This window comes from Leishmania martiniquensis, chromosome 15 (genome assembly GCF_017916325.1).
Source record: "Leishmania martiniquensis isolate LSCM1 chromosome 15, whole genome shotgun sequence".
Taxonomy (NCBI): Eukaryota; Euglenozoa; class Kinetoplastea; order Trypanosomatida; family Trypanosomatidae; genus Leishmania; species Leishmania martiniquensis.
The window spans coordinates 251,101-270,181 of record NC_090150.1 but is presented as its reverse complement, the minus strand read 5'-3'; the positions used below and the strand labels follow the sequence as shown (position 1 = coordinate 270,181).

General features: G+C 63.8%; 4 protein-coding genes across 4 annotated transcripts; all 4 read right to left on the bottom strand.

Moving 5' to 3' along the window:
• Positions 1-886: 886 nt before the first annotated feature.
• Positions 887-2,662, bottom strand: LSCM1_06892 (uncharacterized protein; the record flags this gene model as incomplete). The annotated part of the gene is made up of 1 exon (XM_067324295.1): positions 887-2,662. One exon carries the CDS (start codon positions 2,660-2,662, stop codon positions 887-889), a length of 1,776 nt encoding a protein of 591 aa, XP_067179966.1.
• Positions 2,663-3,408: 746 nt separating this feature from the next.
• On the bottom strand, positions 3,409-8,457 carry LSCM1_06891 (uncharacterized protein; the record flags this gene model as incomplete). The annotated part of the gene is made up of 1 exon (XM_067324294.1): positions 3,409-8,457. The coding sequence occupies one exon, from the start codon at positions 8,455-8,457 to the stop codon at positions 3,409-3,411; it is 5,049 nt and encodes a 1,682-aa protein (XP_067179965.1).
• A 1,400-nt stretch (positions 8,458-9,857) lies between these two features.
• LSCM1_06890 (uncharacterized protein) lies at positions 9,858-11,891 on the bottom strand (the record flags this gene model as incomplete). The annotated part of the gene is made up of 1 exon (XM_067324293.1): positions 9,858-11,891. One exon carries the CDS (start codon positions 11,889-11,891, stop codon positions 9,858-9,860), a length of 2,034 nt encoding a protein of 677 aa, XP_067179964.1.
• A 1,149-nt stretch (positions 11,892-13,040) lies between these two features.
• LSCM1_06889 (uncharacterized protein) lies at positions 13,041-18,614 on the bottom strand (the record flags this gene model as incomplete). Its single annotated transcript, XM_067324292.1, has 1 exon — positions 13,041-18,614. One exon carries the CDS (start codon positions 18,612-18,614, stop codon positions 13,041-13,043), a length of 5,574 nt encoding a protein of 1,857 aa, XP_067179963.1.
• Between the last annotated feature and the right edge of the window lie 467 nt (positions 18,615-19,081).

The window sequence follows — 19,081 nt, the reverse complement described above, 5'->3', positions numbered from 1 at the left end:
CGTCTGCCGCGCACGTCTGACGGAGCGCCGAAGAGGCGAAGACAGACCAAGTGGTGAGGGATCAGCAGTCGTCGCTCGAAGAGGCTGACGCCATGGACAGAGAGCTCTTTTTCGCTCCGCGCGCGATGAGGCACGAAGGTAATGCCTACAGTTTTTTTTGTGCGTGCATATATATATATATATATGCTCACAGTTGTTTAGGGCCTTGCAGACGGCGAGCGAGTCAGAGGTGCAGCAGCAGCAGCGGTGGCAACGCAGAAAGGGCTGAGCTGTAGCTCCGCACAGCTGTCATCACGAACAGCAGCGCTGGCAGAAGCGACCAGTGTATGACCAATAGAAATGGACGGGCAGTGAAGATGCCGGTGAGAGCGAGGAGGGGGAGGCCAGGGAGGGAGGGAGGGAAGGGGAAGGGGAAGGGGGGAGGAGGAGAAGGGGCGATGTGCGCTGAAGAACCATTCGACTAAGGGGATGCACCATAGCGGTGCCGCTCTGCCGGGCGTCTCTTTTTTCTCCCGCTCTTTCCCTGCCGTTGTGCTCTCGTCGCCGCCATGGCGAGCGACGCGCTCGAGCGTGCAGAGGTGTGGGCGGTGGGTGGGTCGGAAAGCTCAAAAAGGGAAGCAGTCCACACTAAAGCGAAAACGGTGATGACAACGCGATGGCCCCCCTCCCCCCACACACACACCCTGCGAAAATTGTGAGTATGTGTGTGGGGTGGGGGGAGGGCCGAAAGGACGATGGAGGAAAAGTTACGGATGCATCACACCGCCAATAAACCCTGCACGGTGTTCGTACCGTTGCGGCAGCAGTCACGGCACGAAAAGAGAGCAGCGCCGGCGACGAGTGCCAGCGTACGCAAGCGGGGAGGGTAACACGGTCTCTCTATTTTTCACGATACCGTCGACGGTTTCGCGCCGGCGTTGGCGGCCGCCCACAACACTCGCTGCGCCTGCAGCTCCTTCTCCATCAGCTCCGAAATTGCGCGGATGCGCTTCTTCAGCGCGGTGTTCTCCTTGAGCAAGACGCTCTCGGCGCTATTGCTGTCTGTGCCAGCGAGCGCCGACTCGGCTTCTGTTGCAGTATGCCGCTCGACCAGCAAGGCATACTGAAAGGCGTGCCGCAGCACCGCTGCCAACGCCTTCGCGGAGGCGGAAACGGCCGGTTGGGTGTTTTCTTGCTCCACCTCTTGCGGTGCCTCGTCACACGCCTGGCACACCCACTCGTACAGGGAGCTGGAGAAGGACTTCGGTAGCTGTGACGGCGGCAACGAAAGTTGCGCCCCACAAGCCTTCTCTGCAGCATCACCACCGGCGTCGACAGCCCTCTCGTCCCTGGCGGCCTTTCGATACGGAGACAGACGCGCCGTTGCTGCTGCTGCGTGATTGAGCCCATTACGCATGCCACTGACAGTAAAGGTGGTCCTCGTCTCGTCGCCATCGTTGCGTACTCGATTCAGAGCGTCCGCCGCTGCCCGTTTCCACTCACGCGCCTCCTCGTGAGCGTGCTTCAGCTCCGTCTTGTATGCCTCCACAAGCTCATTGTCTGTGCTGCTCTTCTCGAGAATGGTGTCCACATAGCTGCGAAGCGTCTTCAGCTCTGAGCTCATCGTCTTCACCCGCGCCTGCAGCGCAGACGACTTCATTCGCTCCTCGTTCAGTTGAGCCTGCTGCTGGGCGAGATCCGCAGTGAGCTGGCGCAGCTGAGCTGCCCGCTGCTGCTGCATGGCATTCAGTCGATCGCGTGCGTCGTCGTCGACATCGTGGTGTGGCCGACGCGTCTGCACGGTGGTGGTGGTTGCCACCGACCGGGCCTCGGCCGCGGGATCGGCACCTGCGCCAAGGAAAGCGCGGACGGAGTCGGGAAGCGAAAGCGGCTCCGTCCTTGTTTCCACGTCGTCCTCGCCTCCGCCGTGGCTGCCCTGCGCCGCCGCTACTTTGTCCAACTCGCGCTGCGCATCCTTGAGCTGACCCTTGAGGAGCACAATCTCCTCCGCGCGACCACGCCAGCCGCCCCCGTCCGAGCCGCAGGCTGCCTTACTTCCAACAGTAGTTGCCGCTGACCCACCGTTGCTGCCCAAGGCGGAGGCCGCGCGGCGTAGAAGACTGTCAACGTCCATTTTGTCGTCACGCAGCCCGACTTCGCGTTGGATGAGGGTGCGCAGAGCAGCGTTCTCTCGCTGCATCTCGGCCATGGCGATTTCCTTCAGATGCAGCTGGTCATACACGCGCGCGACAGCCGCGGACGAGGCTGGCGCTGCTCCCCCGCTGCCTTCCGCACCGCTGCTCTTGCTGCCGCCAACGTTATCACCGCTGCCGTCTAGGTGAGCCGTCCGTGCCGACGACTTGGAGTCGGTCTTCGCTGCCCGGGCACCAAGCAAGGAGACCTTGACGGCGGCTGCCAACCGCTGCGTCTTTTCCTGCTCCGCCTGGAGCGCGTTCCGCGCCGCCGTCAGCTGCTGCTGAGTTGTCGCGAGTTGCACGTTGAGGGACTTGCATGTTTTTACTAAGGCGAGATACTTGCCTTCCAGAACCGCACCGGGCGCCCCTCCCGCTTCGCGGAGAGCCACCTCACGCAGGGCATCGCGCAGCTGTTGAGCTTCAGCTGTGCAGGCAGCGAGAAGAGCCTCAGACGAGGCGGAGGAGGTGCGAGGTGAATCGAGAGACATGTGGCCTCTGGGCCAACAGCCTCCCACTACCCTCTGATCCGGCCGAGAGACACAGACACACAGGCAGAGAGGAGTGGCGCTTTACCAGCCGGGCAAACGGTACCTCCCTTCCTCACGCGCGAGAATCTGACCGTCGATGCAGCTGCGCAGACGCAGAAGAAAACGGCCCTCGCAGAGAAAGGTAGCCGTGTACCTGTCCGCGTGCAGCAGAATGGAGTGATTAAGGAGGGGGGGGCAGGTGGCTGAAGAGAATTGGCCAAGTTCGAGATCAGGAGGGGGAGGGGAGAACAGCGGGGCTGGGGAGGAGGAGGAGGAGGGGGGAGGTGTGAAAGCGGGTGCACGGGGGGGGGCGGGCAACAGCAGTGACGCTAAAGAGGGCGCCTCGGTGCAGTTTGTCTGGAAAGGCGGTGGTGGTGGTGGGTGACCGACAGCCTCGCGTCTCGGCTGCTCTCCTCCGGTGCGCGCCCTCCTACCCGATGCCTCTCGTGCTGCGCATGCGCTGGCGCGCACGCGCCGCTACTGCTGCTCTCGTGTCTTGTCGCAGCTCTTTCGTTTTGGCGTCCAACGCCGAATACACCGGGTCTGGGTATGGCGTCGCGCGACCCGTGCACGCGTGCAGGCCGCTGCAAAGGAATCGATGTCTGCACATGTGTGTGTAAGTGTGTGTGTGTGTGAAGGCGTGAGTTAGTCGATGGGGTGGAGCGAAAGGGAAGCAGAAATGCACCACTCACATGCGTCACTCGTCGTTACACGCACCACGCGTCGCACAGCCTCTCGATCCACCCTGCGTAGCGTGCGGAGGATACAAGAAAAATGCTCAGCTGCCGAATCTCGTCTACCGTCCCCGCACGCCTCATTGGCGCTTCCCGCTCGCCGTCACCCTCGGCGACAGCCGCAGCCGCGCGCGCCGTCATTGCAGACGCCGGGCCGGCCAGCAGCAGATCTTCTTCTTTTGCCAGAAGAGAAAGCAGTGTCCTGCTGCTTCTATGGCGTGACGACCCGCGGAAGGCGGCTGGGAGCCACGCTGTCGTGCATGGGTCTCGGGAACACGGAAGGCGCCCTAGGAGGCTCTGCCACGGCGGGTAGGAGAGCTGGGGTGGCGCGGGACCGTGCGGCGCCGACGATGCCCCACCCGGCTTCGCTGCCGAGAGGGAGGAGACGCGGTGCGGAGGAACGCTATTTCGACTCTCCTCCTCGTTCCCCGATGATGGGGCGCCGCAGCGCTTCCCCGCGCACGCCCACGCGCGACTGGCAGCCTCCACGGAACCTAGCAGGGCGCTGTCCCAGAACGGCGTCCGGTGCAGCGCCTCCCACATTGTACACGTGGCACTCGCGTGCGGCTGCGGTGCTGCGTCGCCCACCACCGTCACCGTCGCTGAAAGAGGCTGCTGCTGCGACTGCACAACCAGCATCATGGCGAGCACGTCACACAGCACGGCAGGCGGTGCGTTGGCGTAGTCGTGCAAGAGGTCATCAATGATGCTGACCACTGCATAGAGGCACTGGAGAACGCACATGAGAGGCGGTGGCCAATGCGGCGGCTGACCGTGCCGTCCCCCATCGGCGCTCGCCTCCGACGCCGACGCGTGGAGCTGCAGCAGTGCTCGCACCAGGGCAGTGAAGAAGGCACCAATCCCAAATTGTGCTTCCGTTGACAGCGATGCCGGCACTGGGGCTACCGCGGCGACCATGAGGGACGGGGAAGCGGCGGGGTCGGAGCCGCGCCCAGCATCACCATCGAGATGAGCTGCATAGGACGGCGTCGCTGTCTGGACAGCGCCGAGGCAAAGTGCTCGCTGGGAATCGTTCAGCCATGGTGTCACGGATACAGCGGCCGATGCATGGGAGGCCGGCGTGCCGTCGTTGCAGGCACGCGTGCTGCCGTGATCAAAGGTCTGCCTTGCTGCTACTGCTGCCACAGCACGAGCACGGCTGGCGGCAACGCCGCCTTTGTGCGCTCGGTGCGCCTCCAGCAGTGCCCCCGCGATCGCCTGCAGAGCGTCGCACCAAAGGTCTTGCGAAGACAGGGCAGTGGCAGCAGCGGCAATGCCGCCACCCCGACGCGAGGCAACACTCGTGAGGCCTGGAGCCGCGAACCGTGCCAGTGCTGCTGCAAGAGCTCGACACCCGACGTAGGAAACGGCAACCAGAAGCGCCTCGGTAAGACGGCACGTGGCCGAAGCCGGTTCATCGCGGCCGTCGCCACCATCACCACAGGCATCGACCGCCACAGCCCGCAACGGTGCATCAGCATGCTCACGGTGACGGTGATCATCACTTGCGCCCGTTTTCAGCGGTCCAGCCGGTGCCGCATCTGCTGCCGCGGAGTAGGTGCCATCCCACAGTGAGTGACCACGAGCACAGCGTCGAGCAGCGGTGCCATCCAAAAGGGATCCCAAGGCGCTAGTGACGGACACTGTCACAGCACTCGATGCGGTACTGTGGCGCTGCAGCATCTGTGTTGCACACCCCGGCTCGCCATCCCAGCGAGCCTCAAGCACGCCGAGTCGCAACTCGTGCATTGTGCGCCCACCCAACCTTGCCTGCTGGAAGAAAAGCGGGTGCGTCTGCAGCAGGTGCATCAGAGCAAAGCAGCTGGCGAGGAGAGACACGGGGTCGAGGAGGCGCAGGACGCCACCCGGCGGCGGCAAGGAGCGCAATGCAGCGCGATTTGCGAGCAGCGTCGCATCCGGCGCACAGGCATGCGAGCGGGTGGCCTGACTGTATAGCATGAGCCAGGAGGCGCCCCCTGCTGCCGCACCAGTCGAGCGAGGCATCACGGAGGCGTGGCTGCCTTGGCGACCGTCTACGCCACTCTGCTCGCTCGGCAACACACGCCCATTGACTGGCAGGCGCAGCTGCCGGATCAGCCCTTGCAGGTGCCACTGCGCCAGCGCCCCCACGGCAGTGGCAGTCGCTCTGCCACTGCCGGTCCTATCCACTGTCAGAGTGATGCCCGTGGCGCTGTGATGGGTGCTGCTGCTGCTGCTGCTGCACACGCTGCTGCGTGCACTTCCGCCCGCTGCTATCGCCGTTGACGCTTGGTAGTGCCTGCTGAAGGCGAAGTCAAGGAAGCGAGGCCTCGGGATGGCGACCTGCCTTGCCAACGGCGCGGAGGTCGGCTCCCCGGCAGCAGTGGCGGTGGCGCGGCGTGCAAACCCTTCCTCGGCCGAACAACTGCTGAGCAGTGGCACGCCAAGCAGAATCGCGAGCCGCGACGTTGCCGCCGTTGATGAGGAGGGGCTGAGACACAGCAGGCAACACGCCATCAGCGTGGCTAGCGCTGGGGTCCACTCTCGTGGTACACACGCCGGCAGCTCCCATAGATGCTCCATCGAGCGAGCAGGCGCATAGGAGTAGTCGCCGCCTCCGCGCGTGCGCAGCTCAAGAGCTTCGGCGTCCTCGTCAGCTGCCGCTGGTGAATCATCGCGTTCATGCATGGCAGGCAGCGCTTCATCAGCGCGAGCCGCGTGCGAGAAGCCGCTTGTGCGCGGGGTGCAGCGATCGGACCCAGGCACATTCACAGGAGACGGTGGTGCGGAGAGTGAAGGTGGCACCGGCGGGTGTAACGGCATGAGAATCGAAGCGTCTGCCGCTGCTGCTGTGGTGGTGGTGGCGGCGCCCGATGTGGAGGGGGGCGACAGTGTTGCATGCGTGAGGAGTCCAGCACGGGCACTATGGGCGTGGGCACGCCGCCCTTCTTGGCTCTCCGCATGCTGTCCTGTGGCATCCTCCTCCTCTTCCGCCTCTGACCAAAGCGTCTCTCCCAGGTGAAGGGGCTCCGGTGCAGCGGCGGTGTGGGGGGCTCCAGCAGACGGGCACCCGCGGCTTCGTGCACTCTCGGCAGCCTCACCATCGCTGCTGCTGGCCTTCTGAGCGACCGTGGCCGCGCTGCCAGAGGGAAACGAGGCGGGACTTACATGCCGTACCCCTGACAGGGCCGTCGGCGCCGCCGTTTCTGTCGTCGCAGTACAAAGTTCGGCCATGCGCTGCTCGCATCGATGCAGCTGGGTGCGCACCTGATAGGCGGTCACGCTGCACAGGGCCACGACCATCTCTGGCGATTTCCAGAGGGCGCCGAGGGGCTGTTGGTGCTGCTGCTGCAGAACTCGGTGGACGGCGCGTTCTGCTGCGGCGAGCAAGCGATGCTGCAGGCACTGCACCTCCTCAAGGCGCTCAGCGAGGAGAAGCGCGTAGCTGTGGCCAAGCTCCGTTGCCGTCCCGAAGGAGTTCGAAGGGGTGTGGAGGAGGCCTGAAGCTCCCTTATCGTGATGCACAGTAAGGAAGAAGGTGGTGACATCGTTGAGAGCCGCCACGGTGCGGCTACCACTCCATGCAACACTCGACGGTGCCCGCTGACACTGTATGCCAGTGTGACCATCCTTCTCCAGCTGCTGCAGTTGCTCTTGCGATGGCAGGGCGTCGTGGGCGTACATGTCGTCGCACGTTTCAGCCACTACGGCGCATATAACGTCGGCAAGGGCTAGCACTTCCGCGGTCGTGGTGAACGCCACGCGGCCTTCTCGATGAGTTGCGGCTGCAGCACTGGCAGGAGTGCCCCTGTCGGCCGTTGGCCCCGCGACGTTGCGCGAAGCGCTCACGCCTGCTTCCCTCTGCGCTCCTTCCCACCAGAAAAGGTCTATGAAGTTTCGTTCCTCCGCCACCGACGCGCTACTGTCGTGGTCCATACGCGCCGCGCTCAACCAACACCCGGCCATCTCCAGTGTCCACTGCGCCTCCATCAAATTGTCCTCGTCTGCCGCCGCGGTGGCTGTGGCACCGTCTCGCCGACTGACGCGGTAGAGAGATGCGACGAGCGTGTCTGACAACAGACGAGCTGCCTGCAGCCACTCCTTAAACTCGTCACAGGACAGATTTTGCTGCACTAGACGATGGATACCCTTTCGGCTCTCGTGCTCGGCTGCAGCGGCCTCGCCGCCGAGAGAGCGGCATGAGCACCCCCGCACTGCTTCCACAATGGCGCTCACCACGTCACAGGCCTTGCGCCGACGCGTGAGGAGCAGAGGCATGTACAGTTGCAGCAGCTGCTGCAGCGCTGCACGGCAGGCTCGTTGATGTCTCACAGATAAGTGTGACGATGGTGCATCGGCCTTGACGGCGTTGTCGCCATTGGTTTTCTTCGGCGCTGCGACACCTGGGACGTGGATGTCGCGACTGCCGCCGCCGCCGCACTCCCCAGTGACGCGCTGTAGTAGCACTACAAGCAGAAACGGAAGGAAAGATGAGTGTAAGGCGTCCACGCGGGCCACCCCCTCTGGAGAGCTGAGAACCGTTGGCAGCATCAGTTTTTCACTGGCTTGCAGCCCTGGCGGTGAGGTACTCGGAGGCTCAGACCAGGCTGCCGCCCACACAGGCGCCGTCAGTGACGAGGTTGGTCGCTTTCGCGCGGTCTGCTGTGGATCTCGTTCGGTGCCGCTGACACTCGTCGTGGCGCTCGTATTGGCGACGTCGGTGCCGTCGAGAAGTCTCTTGGAAACGGCTGCCGCGAGAATGTGCTCCAGCGCATACGCCTGTGTGGAGGGGCTGCTCTCGGGGGTGTCGAGTGCGCGGCCCAGTGAGTCAGGCGGCGTTCTCGCCGCCGCCGCCAGCTGCTGTCTCACTGTCGGCGACACGCCAAGAAGGTCTGCCAAGGCGAAGCAGCGAAGGAGGTGGTGGCGGCACGGCTGCCATTGGCGGCGTGAAAGAGCGACCTCACCGACAGGTGCAACGGCGGTAGATAGTGACGACGGCGCCGACGTCGAGGAACCGAAAGCAGCAGTGCCGCTAAGCCGCATTTCTGCAGACGCAGAGGCGTGCGCGTAGGCTTTTCCCTCTCTCCCCCCTCCCTCTCCGCCAGCGCTGAAAGGGGGGAGGGTGTAGCAGCGATACAGCCGAAGTATGCGAGGAGGAGAGGATAGGTGGCAGTGCGGCCGGCCGCACTGCCGTGCAACACTTTTTCTTTGTGGCTGCTTCGCCTTCGGGGGGGTGGTCGTTTTGGTATGTGTGCGCACGATGAGCAAAGAAAAACGCGTCAGAGACGCATCAGCGGAGGGGGGTCAGCGGCCGAGGGGGAGCGGTACGACACAGAGGGACGGCGAGCGTTCGCGCACAGCCCCTTGTGCGGGTTGTGCGGAGGTGATGGGAGACGCACGTGCTTGGCACGTACCCAGATACCTCCCTCGAGGAAGCGGCAGAGAAGGCGGGTGAGGAGAGGAGGAATAGTGACACTGCACTCGATCGCATGCGCTTGGGCATGAGTAGTGCACGCCGCTTTGGACGGGCCTGAGAGGCGCCAGTAAGAAAGGCGGAGAAGGACATGGAGCGGCTCGCCAACACGGTCGATACGAGTCGAGGTGCTTGCGAGCGGACTCGCAGTGCATGGTAGGCGAGGAGCAGCTGCCCGCGGATTTGATGCCCTTTCACCACAGAACGCTGCGCTGCTTTGACCCACGACGGGATGGGCAGGGAGGAGACACACTCGTGGCGTTGGTTGCCGTTGCTTGGGACTGAGCACGGGTGCGAGAGGAGACATCATTCACAATACAATAAGGGGGAAGAGGAAAGGGGGTGGGAGTTGCTTCTGCTGCACAGCGGCGGAGGGGACGAAGGGTGTGGAGATGGGCCCAAAGAGAGAGAGCCCACGCGCTTCATGGCACGTGGTGTCGCCGCCGGCAAGAAGCAAAAAAGAGGGCGTCCACTTTGTGCGTGCGGGGACAAGAATCAGTGCGCTAGCATACATATGGGCAAGGGGGTGGGGTGGGCGAAGCAGCGACAGAGGCGAGAGAGACGGCGGCGGTGGCGGGCACGTTCTAAAATGACACCGAGTGAGAAGAGCCAAAGTCGACCGTGTCAGCACAGACCGCCACGCGGGCAGCGCGCCCACGGTGAGGTGCCATGCGCACGCTGTCGTGTAGGTGTCTGTGCCTGTGCAGCGCGTCTTCTCGTTTCCCCTTTCCTTTTCGGTTCAACAGAAAATCACTCACATGTGAAGGCAATGCATCGAGAGAGGGAGGGATGTACATGAAATATTTGCGGGCGTGGGGGTGGGTCGGTAGTGGTGGCGGTGGCTGTGCGCCTTCATCGCCCTGCCGAGGGCGCTCTGCAGAAAGCTGGGAGGAAGGGGGCGACGGAAAGGACGGCGCGCGCGAGGCGCAGAAGCAGTGCGCTCGCCACCTCGCGTGCAGCCTTCCCCCTATTACGCGGTCTCGTCCTTGTTGCGTCTCTGCTGCATCTGACGTTTGCGCGCCTTCTGCTGCTCCCGTTCCACCGTTGCCATCGACATCATCTTTAGCTCCTGCCGGTCGTGGATTTCGTTCTCAGGGAAGTCCTCCGCAGAGGACATGGCAGCCGCCACTGAAGCGGCTGCACCAGAGGCAGCCGCGCCTGTAGCCGGTGCGTCGCTATCGGCGCTACCAGCGCGCCACGCTGACGACGAGGGACCACCACCCGGTGATACCACGGGGGCGTGAGACGGAGAAGCGCTGCCAATGTGCGGAAGCGGCCCGTGCGCGTTGGATGCAGAGGAAGTGTGCTGCTGCTGGGCGCGCTGCGCTTCCAGTACCTCGGGGACGCGCACGTTCGTGCAGGGAGTTAGAAATTTCGCCCTGCTCATCGACTGTACGACGGCGCTCAACGCCCCTGGGGGCAGCTCCTCTAGCATAAGCTGCAGCTTGGCGCCGCAGTTGCGCAGCAGATCGATTGTAAGGGTCGTCTGCATGGCGGGTCGCTGCTTATGGTGCTGTTGCGGTGCCGCGGATACGTCCGCTGCCACGCATGCCGTGACTGGCAGCGCACCAGAGATGGACAACTTCTCGGCCAGGTACTGAACACCGAGGTCCACCTCCCTGAGAAGCTGGGCGAGCCGGTTGTGCTGTTCTTCCGCCTCCTCCAGCTCGTCCTGCCGCTGGCGCAGGTGCTGGCGGAACTCCTCCAGAACAAGTCGACGCTCGTGACGCCGGTCCGCGAGAAGGCCGTAGTCGGTCGTGCCAGCACCACTGACTTCCGCTGAGGCGTTCCTGCTGCTGTTGCCATCGCTACCATTGGAATGGGCGCCACCCGCGTGGCCGCTCTCATTTTCAGCTCCCCCGTCCTGGTCTCGAGCTGCCCGCATCACACGAGCGGACACGAGTGCGTGGCCGGCGCGGTGGTTCACCTCCTCCCACTCCGACTGCAAGGCTAACCTTTCCTTCTCCAGCTGCTGCATGCTGGCCTCGAGCTCGGCCGCCGTGGCCTGAAGCTGAAGGTGCTGAGCCGAGCGCTCGCGCAGCTTTGCGAGAACGTCGGTGACGTTCGCTCCCGTTGTCACATCGCGCAGGCGGAGGTACGCGGTCTTCTGCCGCTGCACCTGCTCCAGATCCTCTGGGCTGAGGGATGAGGCTGACGAGGCGAGGCTGCGGTGCCCACGGCGCCGGGCACTACCACCGGCGGCGGCGGCCGCATTTTGCAGGGTGCGCGCGTGCCGATCTTCCTGCTGAGAGAGCTTCAGCAGCATCGACTCATGTTTCCTCTCCAGCTGCTGCCGCTTCGACTCGATGAAGGCGCGGCGCTCATCGAGGTCCTTCCGCTGCCTCTGCCGCTCTGCGGCCAGCTGCATCTTCAGGTCGGACACTTCCGCCTTCGCCGTGTCTCGCGCCTTCGCCGCGCTTTTCCAAACCGCCACCAGCTCGCCGAGCTCCTTGTTGGCGCACTGCAGCGCCTGCTCCGTCGACGAAATCTGCGTGTTGAAGCCCGCCTGCTCCAGCTGCAGTCGCTCCAGCAGTGTCTCGTACGTGCGCCGAATCGTCTGCACCTCATTGTGCTTCACCAGGCATTTGTCGAGGCGGTTCTCGAGGGCGCGAATTGTCTGCGCGACGGCGGAGTCCTCCTGCAGAACGCCGTTGCCCTCCTGCTGGATGAAGCGGTTCTCTTCGATGGTTCGCTCGATCTCCTTCAGCAGCTCCGCATTCTTGCCCTTGACGGCGTTGAGGCTGCGCTTCAGCACGCACATTTTGTTGTGCAGCATGTCCTCTTCCTTGGCGTAGTGGTCCTCGACGCTGATGTTGCGCTGGCCGCGGATAGTCTGCTGCAGCACCAGGCGAAGCTCCTTGTTCTCGCGGCGGAGTGAGGTGAGCTGCTCATTGTTGCGGCGCACCTCTGCTTGCATCGCCTCCAGTTGATTGCGTTGGCCTACATCGAGCACGGACTGGCGGGTCTTGGCCATGTACTCCACCGCGCTCGCGTTCGTGGTCATCCTGAAAGTGGAAGAAAAAAGGGGGAGAGGCGTGAAGGAGGAGTGCCCGTGGGGGGGCGGCGGCGTGGGTGTCAGTCGAGGGGAAACGGCTGTGCACAGGGACGCGCGCACGCGCTAGAGAGCGAGCGAGGGAGCGACGGCACTCGCCACTGCGGCTGCAGCATGCACCACAGACGTGAACCCTCGACCCTCCTCGCTGACGCACGGGGTGGTGGTGGCGGTGAGGTAGGTGAACCGATTGGGAGCCTTGACTGGAAGGGCAGGATGAGGATGGCGGGAGGGAGGGTTGCAGAGATCTACCGGTCTGAGGGTGGTGATGGTGGTGCGGAGTGGGGGGGACGGCGGCTGTGGCTGTGGAGATGCCCTTGGGGAGGGACGAAGGTGTGCGTGACGGTAAAAAGGAGGACGGTGGCGGCGGCGGCGAGTGAGGGGAGAAGCGCCAAGTGAAGGGCACGAGGAAGGCGGGCGGGTGCGATGGAGGGGGCCGAAGCGGCGGCGTTTCACTATCTGGCGAAGCTCGTTCGGTTGCGTGCAAGTGCTTCAGCACGTGCACATTTCATGAGAGGCGAAGGAAGGTGTGTGGTGGGAGGGGAGGGTAGAAGAGGGGGGAGGGCGTGTGAGCGGCTTGGGGCGAAAGAAGGGCGCACATGGTGCGGAGAGAGCACAGCAAACTCGCAGCGACGATTCGTGGAGTAGCGCAGAAACTGACGCCCACAGAGTCGGGTGTTCATCGAGTCGACGGGTTGGAGTCGGGTGGGTGGAAGGCAGCGAACAGCCCCCCTCCCCCCGAGCGGGGCTGGTGGGCGCTTCTCGTTATATATGCAGATAGGTACAGAAGTGCCGTCGCAGACCACTTCAACTGTCGCTCCATCTTCCACCAGAGCGAGGCGACGCGGATATGGTGCCCAGCATAGGGGATCCTCTACATGGCGCCCCCTTCTCATTCCACCTCGTCAGTCACACCACATTCTTGCCCACTAGCAGACGTGCAGAGAGGCATGTTGGGCTGCAGAAGCTCCTAAGGGATAGGCTGCTGCGATTTCGCCGCCTTCCGTGGTATATATATATATATACGGGGGCCCACACGAGCGGCGCAGAGGCATCTGCTCCAGAGTAGAACGCGTGCCCCTCCCCCCTCCCCCAATTGCGTCAAGATCGCGTTTCCTCGACGTGCGCGTTGCTCACCGCAGTTGCATCGTCCTGCGACGCCTCCACCTTCGCTGCTACTGCTACACGCGGTGTCTCACGTCCAACGGTGTCGCCCCACTTGGCGAGGACGACTGCTTGCCAGATGCGGCGCAGCTCGGCAGAGTCGGCAAAGAAGTCACTGCTGTCCCGCCGCATGTGCACGATGAGCGGATTTGCCTGCCCCTTCTCACGGCCACTGCCCATAGAGACACCAGTGATGAGGGCTACTGCTTCTGCAGCAGTGTGGTTCCTTAGGAACACCTCATCCAGCGCCTCTGTCCACGAGCACTGAGAGGATGTGTTGAGGACTGCGCGAACTTTGTTGAATGCTTCGCCAGAACTGTTGCTCAGGACGACTTTAGCATGACACGTCGTCATTCGTGACGCGAACGCGACAGCGCCGGAGCAACCGAGTGCAAGCGCACCGCGGACGTGATGCAGGAGCTCCAGCACCATGTTGGGTAACAGAAGCTCTGCCACAAGGGCCGAAAACGCCTGCTGCGACTGCAGGTGGACAGCGAGGGGCGAGGTGCCGCTGCTACCCGCAGAGGTGCGAGATTTATCCGTGCAGGCCGTTGATGGCGGCCGCATCCCAGCAGATGAGGGGGAGGAGCAGCTCTTACCGTCTCGATGCCAACTGTGGAAGAGGGGGAATAATCTTGAGCCGAAGCTTGCAGAGCAAGCCGACCCCGGCGCTTCTCCGCTGTCGTCGCACACATCGAGACTGCCACCCTTGAACTGCGCGCCTACGCCACCGTCGGCTGCTGGTGTGACTGTAAAGGGCGAGGACGCCGCTGGCGACGCTGGCTTGATCGTCGGCGACACTGCCGACGCATGCGATGCCGATGGGTCTGCTCTGAGGGGCGGGAGGCGCCGCGCGCCGGAGGCGTAGATGACTTCATCCCAGAGCTCGGGAGAGATGCCCAAGAATAGCCAATACATGTACACAAGCGTCACGCTCAGGAGAACTTTGCATTCGATGCCGGGTAGCAAAATGTACGACCACCACAGCTGCGCGTTGATGGCGAGGCAGTCTTGCACCTCCCCAACCACTATAGCCAGCTGCTCCAGCTTGGGCGAGGTCCATCGCCGGATGGATGTTTCGCGCCGCGCTGCCGAGGTGCTGAAGTGCATCATGGAGTCCCACCACGCCCGCGCCGCGTTCTTCATGGGCGACGCGACTGTCTCCCAGAATTCCACCCACGCGCGCCACCACTTCACCGACATCGACGTGCCCTCGACGGCCAGGGGCAGGGCAGCGCCGCAAGTCTCGCGCAGGGATGCCACATTCATGACCAGCACAAGCGGTGCCATCACCACAACACGCACCACCTGCAGCGTGAGGCTGAAGGTGGCAAGGACAGTTGTCGCCAAAGCCCACACCGCGTCGAAGGCGATCACGAAGGGCAGCTTCAGCAGCGCCAGCGCGAGCTGCACAATCGGCAGAGAGAAGAGCTGTACGAGGTAAAACTGGGCGACAAAGGAGCTGAGGCTGCTGAAGATGTTGACAGCAACAGAGATCAGATAGGTTACCAGGACGGAGACCCGAATAGTGAAGCGCCGCTCCACCCACCGAGTGATCGGCTCCAGCGTGTGCTCCATGAAGCTCTTCAGCTGCGGTAGGTGCTTGTACAAGTCGTACAGCCCAACGGCGAGCGAGAGCAGTGGCCAGAGGTTGGTGAGGCCTGAGTAGAGCAGACGGAACAGACGACGATACGGCAGGCCGGTAGAGCTATAGAAGATGGACCACGCGGGCATGCCCACCTCGACCATCGAGAGGAGCCGCTTCTGCTCCGCCACGCTCCACGTGTACGGATGTGTTCCCTGCTCCGGCACCAGCAGCTCGCGGAGCACTGTGTTGAAGACGGGGTCGGCTGTGTACACGCTGACGACTACCTCACCGTGCGAGGACGTCAGCCGCGGCTGCACTGGAAACTGGCCGCTTGACTGTGGTCCCACGGTGAGGCCAAGAGAAGGAACCACAGACCCTGAGGCGGTTGTGAAACGCGAGCCCGCGGTGCTGCGGGGCAACGATGGCGAAGGCCTGAAGCTGATGGCGCCACTGAGTCCCGCGCGGCCGCTGCTGTGCGTACCGCTGCGGCTGACGCTTCGCTCAGCACGGCCCTGCGTGGCTATCATACCGTGGTGCATCGAAAAGCTGCTCTTCGGTGAGCCGCGCGGGCAGCTAGGTGGCGGGTGTTGAGGGGGTCGGTGGTGGAGCCTCCTGGGTGCCGCCATCGGCGAGGTGGCGGTAGAGGCTGAGGGCATGAGCGAGCCGCTGTCGTCGATGCTTCCCATGCTCTTGACGTTACTTAGCAAATCTGGCTGGCTGGGAGGTGACGGCGGCCACGGACGGTGCCGATGAGACCCGAACGGGGATCTGCAGAGGTCCACGTCGACCCCGGTGCTGCCGCGCGCTGCCTCGCCCCCACACATATCATATTTGGAGCTCTCTGCAGCGGCACTGCCACACGGACGCCTTTCTGCTTCACGAAAATCTCCGTCGCGACGCGCGTGCGTCTCTGCCGCCTCCCTTGGCGACTCTCGTGGGGCAGACGCGACGGTGATCGAGGACTCGCCGTCTTCACGCAGGAATGGCTCCCCATGTGAGGGAGAGCACGCCACGCGCACCTTCGCGCAGCGACGCTCACTGCTGCAACTAGCCGCGGACACGTGGTCGGATTGTTGCTGCTGGTAGCGCGGGGTCGCTGCGCGCGGACGTGGGATCTGACTCGTCACACCCGCAGCCCACTGCTCTTCCATGAGCACCATCGCATCTTCGCACTGGTAGTACACCAAGGCGTCTCTAAGCGAGCGAAAGAAGTACGTGTGCGCCGCTTTGGCTTCAATGGAAAGCCGATGGGAGGTAAGCCGCGGCGCGTAGTCCATCGCCGTAACATCGGCGTGCGCTACCACAACAACCTCGACGCCGACAGGGAGCTTCGAGGTGTTCGCCGCCTTGGGTGAGGCCACGGCTGGAATGAGCGACGACGGTGAGTGCGGCGGGGTGGCCGGCGATGTCACAGTGGCCGCGATCGCTGTGCCTGTCACAGGGGACCATACGTAACTACGATAGATCCCGCAGTGACGCTTGTCCCAAGGAGGCGCGAGTCCGGCGCTCGGTGGGGCAAGAGCGCTGGAGCTGCGAACTGAGACGATGTCCTGCGAGGTATTGTGCGTTGCCGCTCGCTTCCTACTTGGTGATAGCAACGTCAGCCCGACCGCGAGCGGTGACAGGTTTGGGGGGGAAGAGGCCACGCTCATCACGCTGCTAGGGGAGGTGCGCGGGGACTGCCTTGCCATGGGCGCCGCTGACACGCTATACGGCGGGTTGCCCTCGTGCACACTGCCGCCGCTCGTTGCTGCCGCCTGTGCGTGCGGAAGGGGCAGGTACAGAGATGGAGCTGAGCCCTGCGTGTCCGGCGAGCCCCAAAGAGCATCATGACTGCTGACCCTGCTGCCACCGACGCTGCCCGTGATGCCATCATTGTCATCGCCTCCACTGCCATCGCTCGAGTCGCTGAGGCTGTCTCTGCTCGGCGTGGTGGCATCAGAGACGGAGAGAGAGTCGTCCCTGTCTACATGGGTGATGCGGCTGCACGCATATGCCGCTTTGGCGGTGTAGGTAAACCATGGCGACTCGCCGAAGACGCGTGTGCGCAGCTCCTGGAGCAGTTTAGCGGTCTTATCCCATCCCCAGCGCGCTGCCGGGGTGGCCACGCGTGTGTGGCCATGTGGTGCCCCGTTGGGACTCGGGCTTCCGTTGCCTCCGCCGCCGCTCGCCGTTTGAGACGCTCTAGCGATGCTGCTTGGCTTCCACCTTTGATGCTGTTCTGCCGCGGTGGCTGTGTCGCACTCGAGCTCCGCCTCCTCCCGATTCAGCACAGGGGTGACAAGGAAGACGAATCGATCGCGCGGCTTCGCCGTGTGCAGCCAAAGGACCGTGTGGCCCGCCACCTCGCCTCCACGCAGGCGGCGGTGGCTGAAGTAGTCACGCCCGCCCGCTATCGTGGACCAGCCGGCGACGGTGAGGTAGTGCAACAACACGGGTGCGATCACATCTGTTCCCATGGGAAAGAAGACGCTTTCGTGCGTTGGAACCACCAGCGGCACGCACGGCAGTGCGCCATCAGCTTTCTCACCACTACCGCCGCCTCTGCTACGCATGCTCGGTGGCGCAGCTAACGACGGCCGCTGCCGTTCGCGCAGTTGCACAGGGCTTCCAAGGTCCATCAGAGGCGCTGAACAAGGGAGAAGCGGCTGTGAGAGATGCCGCGGCTCCTCTACCACGGCCCCTGCGAGCGTCAGCGACGCGGGCGGTACCGTGACGGACGCCATTCGCTGCAGCGTGGGCTCGACCACCAGCGTACTCACACCCTCTGGCTTCGACTCCCCCACGAAGTTGGTTGCTGCCTGCACCACGGCTGGCGCGCCAGCCGCGCCGTCGTCGGAGTCAAGTACAGCGGGATGAGGGGCTGAAGGCGACGGCGCGACACAAGCCTCGTCCAGTCGGTCAGCTTCAGCTGCAGATTCAGCGACGAAGTTGTCCTCTGAAGCAGCTGCGGATGGCCCACTGAAGCTGAGCCTCCGCGGTCTCTGCTGCGCCGATTGAGAGCTCCTGTCTCGGCGCGGCAGCTGCGGCTGGAAGGACTTCAGCGGAGCAGCAGTGCCGCCGCCTCGCCATTCCGCACTCTTCTCCTCTTCCCGGCTTCTGACGTCTCCTGCCGCCTCCTCGGCCTCCATTGTGTCGCTGCAGCGAGCCGGGTGACGCTTAGGCGGTGCGGTGAGGTCCAGCGGGGTCGGGCTGCGCAAAGACGGCGAGGACGAGCGTGTCTGCTGCGTCGCAGGCTGAGAGATCGACGTGGAGAGCGAAGCTTGGCGCTCGACGGAGTGCGCACACAGCGTCGAGGAGGTCAGCGACAACGCCCGGCTATTTGCAGATCTCTGCAGCGAAGGAGGTTGGCGAGTGCGCGCGTCTGGGAGCGCGACGCGCAGCGCCGACGGCGGCACTGGGCGTTGGGTCAGTTCATGCTGCTGTTGCTGTTGCGAGTCTGTCATGGCGGTGGGAGGCAGAGGGGGTGCGCCGCATGCGGAGTAAGACAGGACATAGTGGGCGCGGCGCGGCGGCGGTGCGATGGTGCAGTGCGCGCGCTGGTGATATAGTACGCCGGTGGAGTTAGGGACGTCCTGAGAAAACTGCGTGTGCGCCGTGGGCAGATAGCTCAGCTGCGGTCGCTGCAGCGTCACGGCGTCGCCGCTGTCGCTGCCCGTGCCGCCTGGCTTCTCTGTCGACCGAGCGGTCAGCGAGCCGGACCGCGTCTGCAGTCGCGCATACCGCGCCACTGCCTGCACGTGTTGATCGTCACTGCGGCTGCCGACGCAGATAGTCAGTGGCGCTCCCGGTGTCTCCGGCGTTGATGAAGCGCAGGTGCGTGGAGCAGCCTTCACGAGAGCACGGATGGCGGCCGTAGCCTCCAGCACATTCTCTGTCCCCGACTTCTCGTCTGTCGGAGCCCCGTCCACATACCCCCTCATTGGTGAGTGCGATTGCCGAAGTCTTTCGGATCCGTTGCCGGCGGCATTGCCGCCATCGTCGATCTCGGGGGGTGAGGAGGGAGAAGATGAAGCGGAGGAGGCCGCAATGGAGGAGGAGCATGACAGCATAGCAGGTTGCCCCTTTGGCGCACAGGTGTAGTGGCCCTGTGGTGGAGGGGTGTATAAGCACCTCTTTGGCAACAGGAAGACGCGAGGGCAAAGGAGGGGGAGACTGGGTGACGAGCGCTGAAGAGGCAAAAAAACGTGGAGATATATATATATATATGCGTGCGTGTGTGTGTGCTGGGGGGGGGCGGCACGAGCAGAGGGAAGACGTGCGGCGCTCTGACGCACACGCGCTGACACAGATGGAGTGGAGCAGACAACGCAGAATAAAAGAGACCAGATGAAGGTGAAGACGATAGGCGACACCTCTCTCCGTGATGCCCGTCTCCCCTCCCCACTCT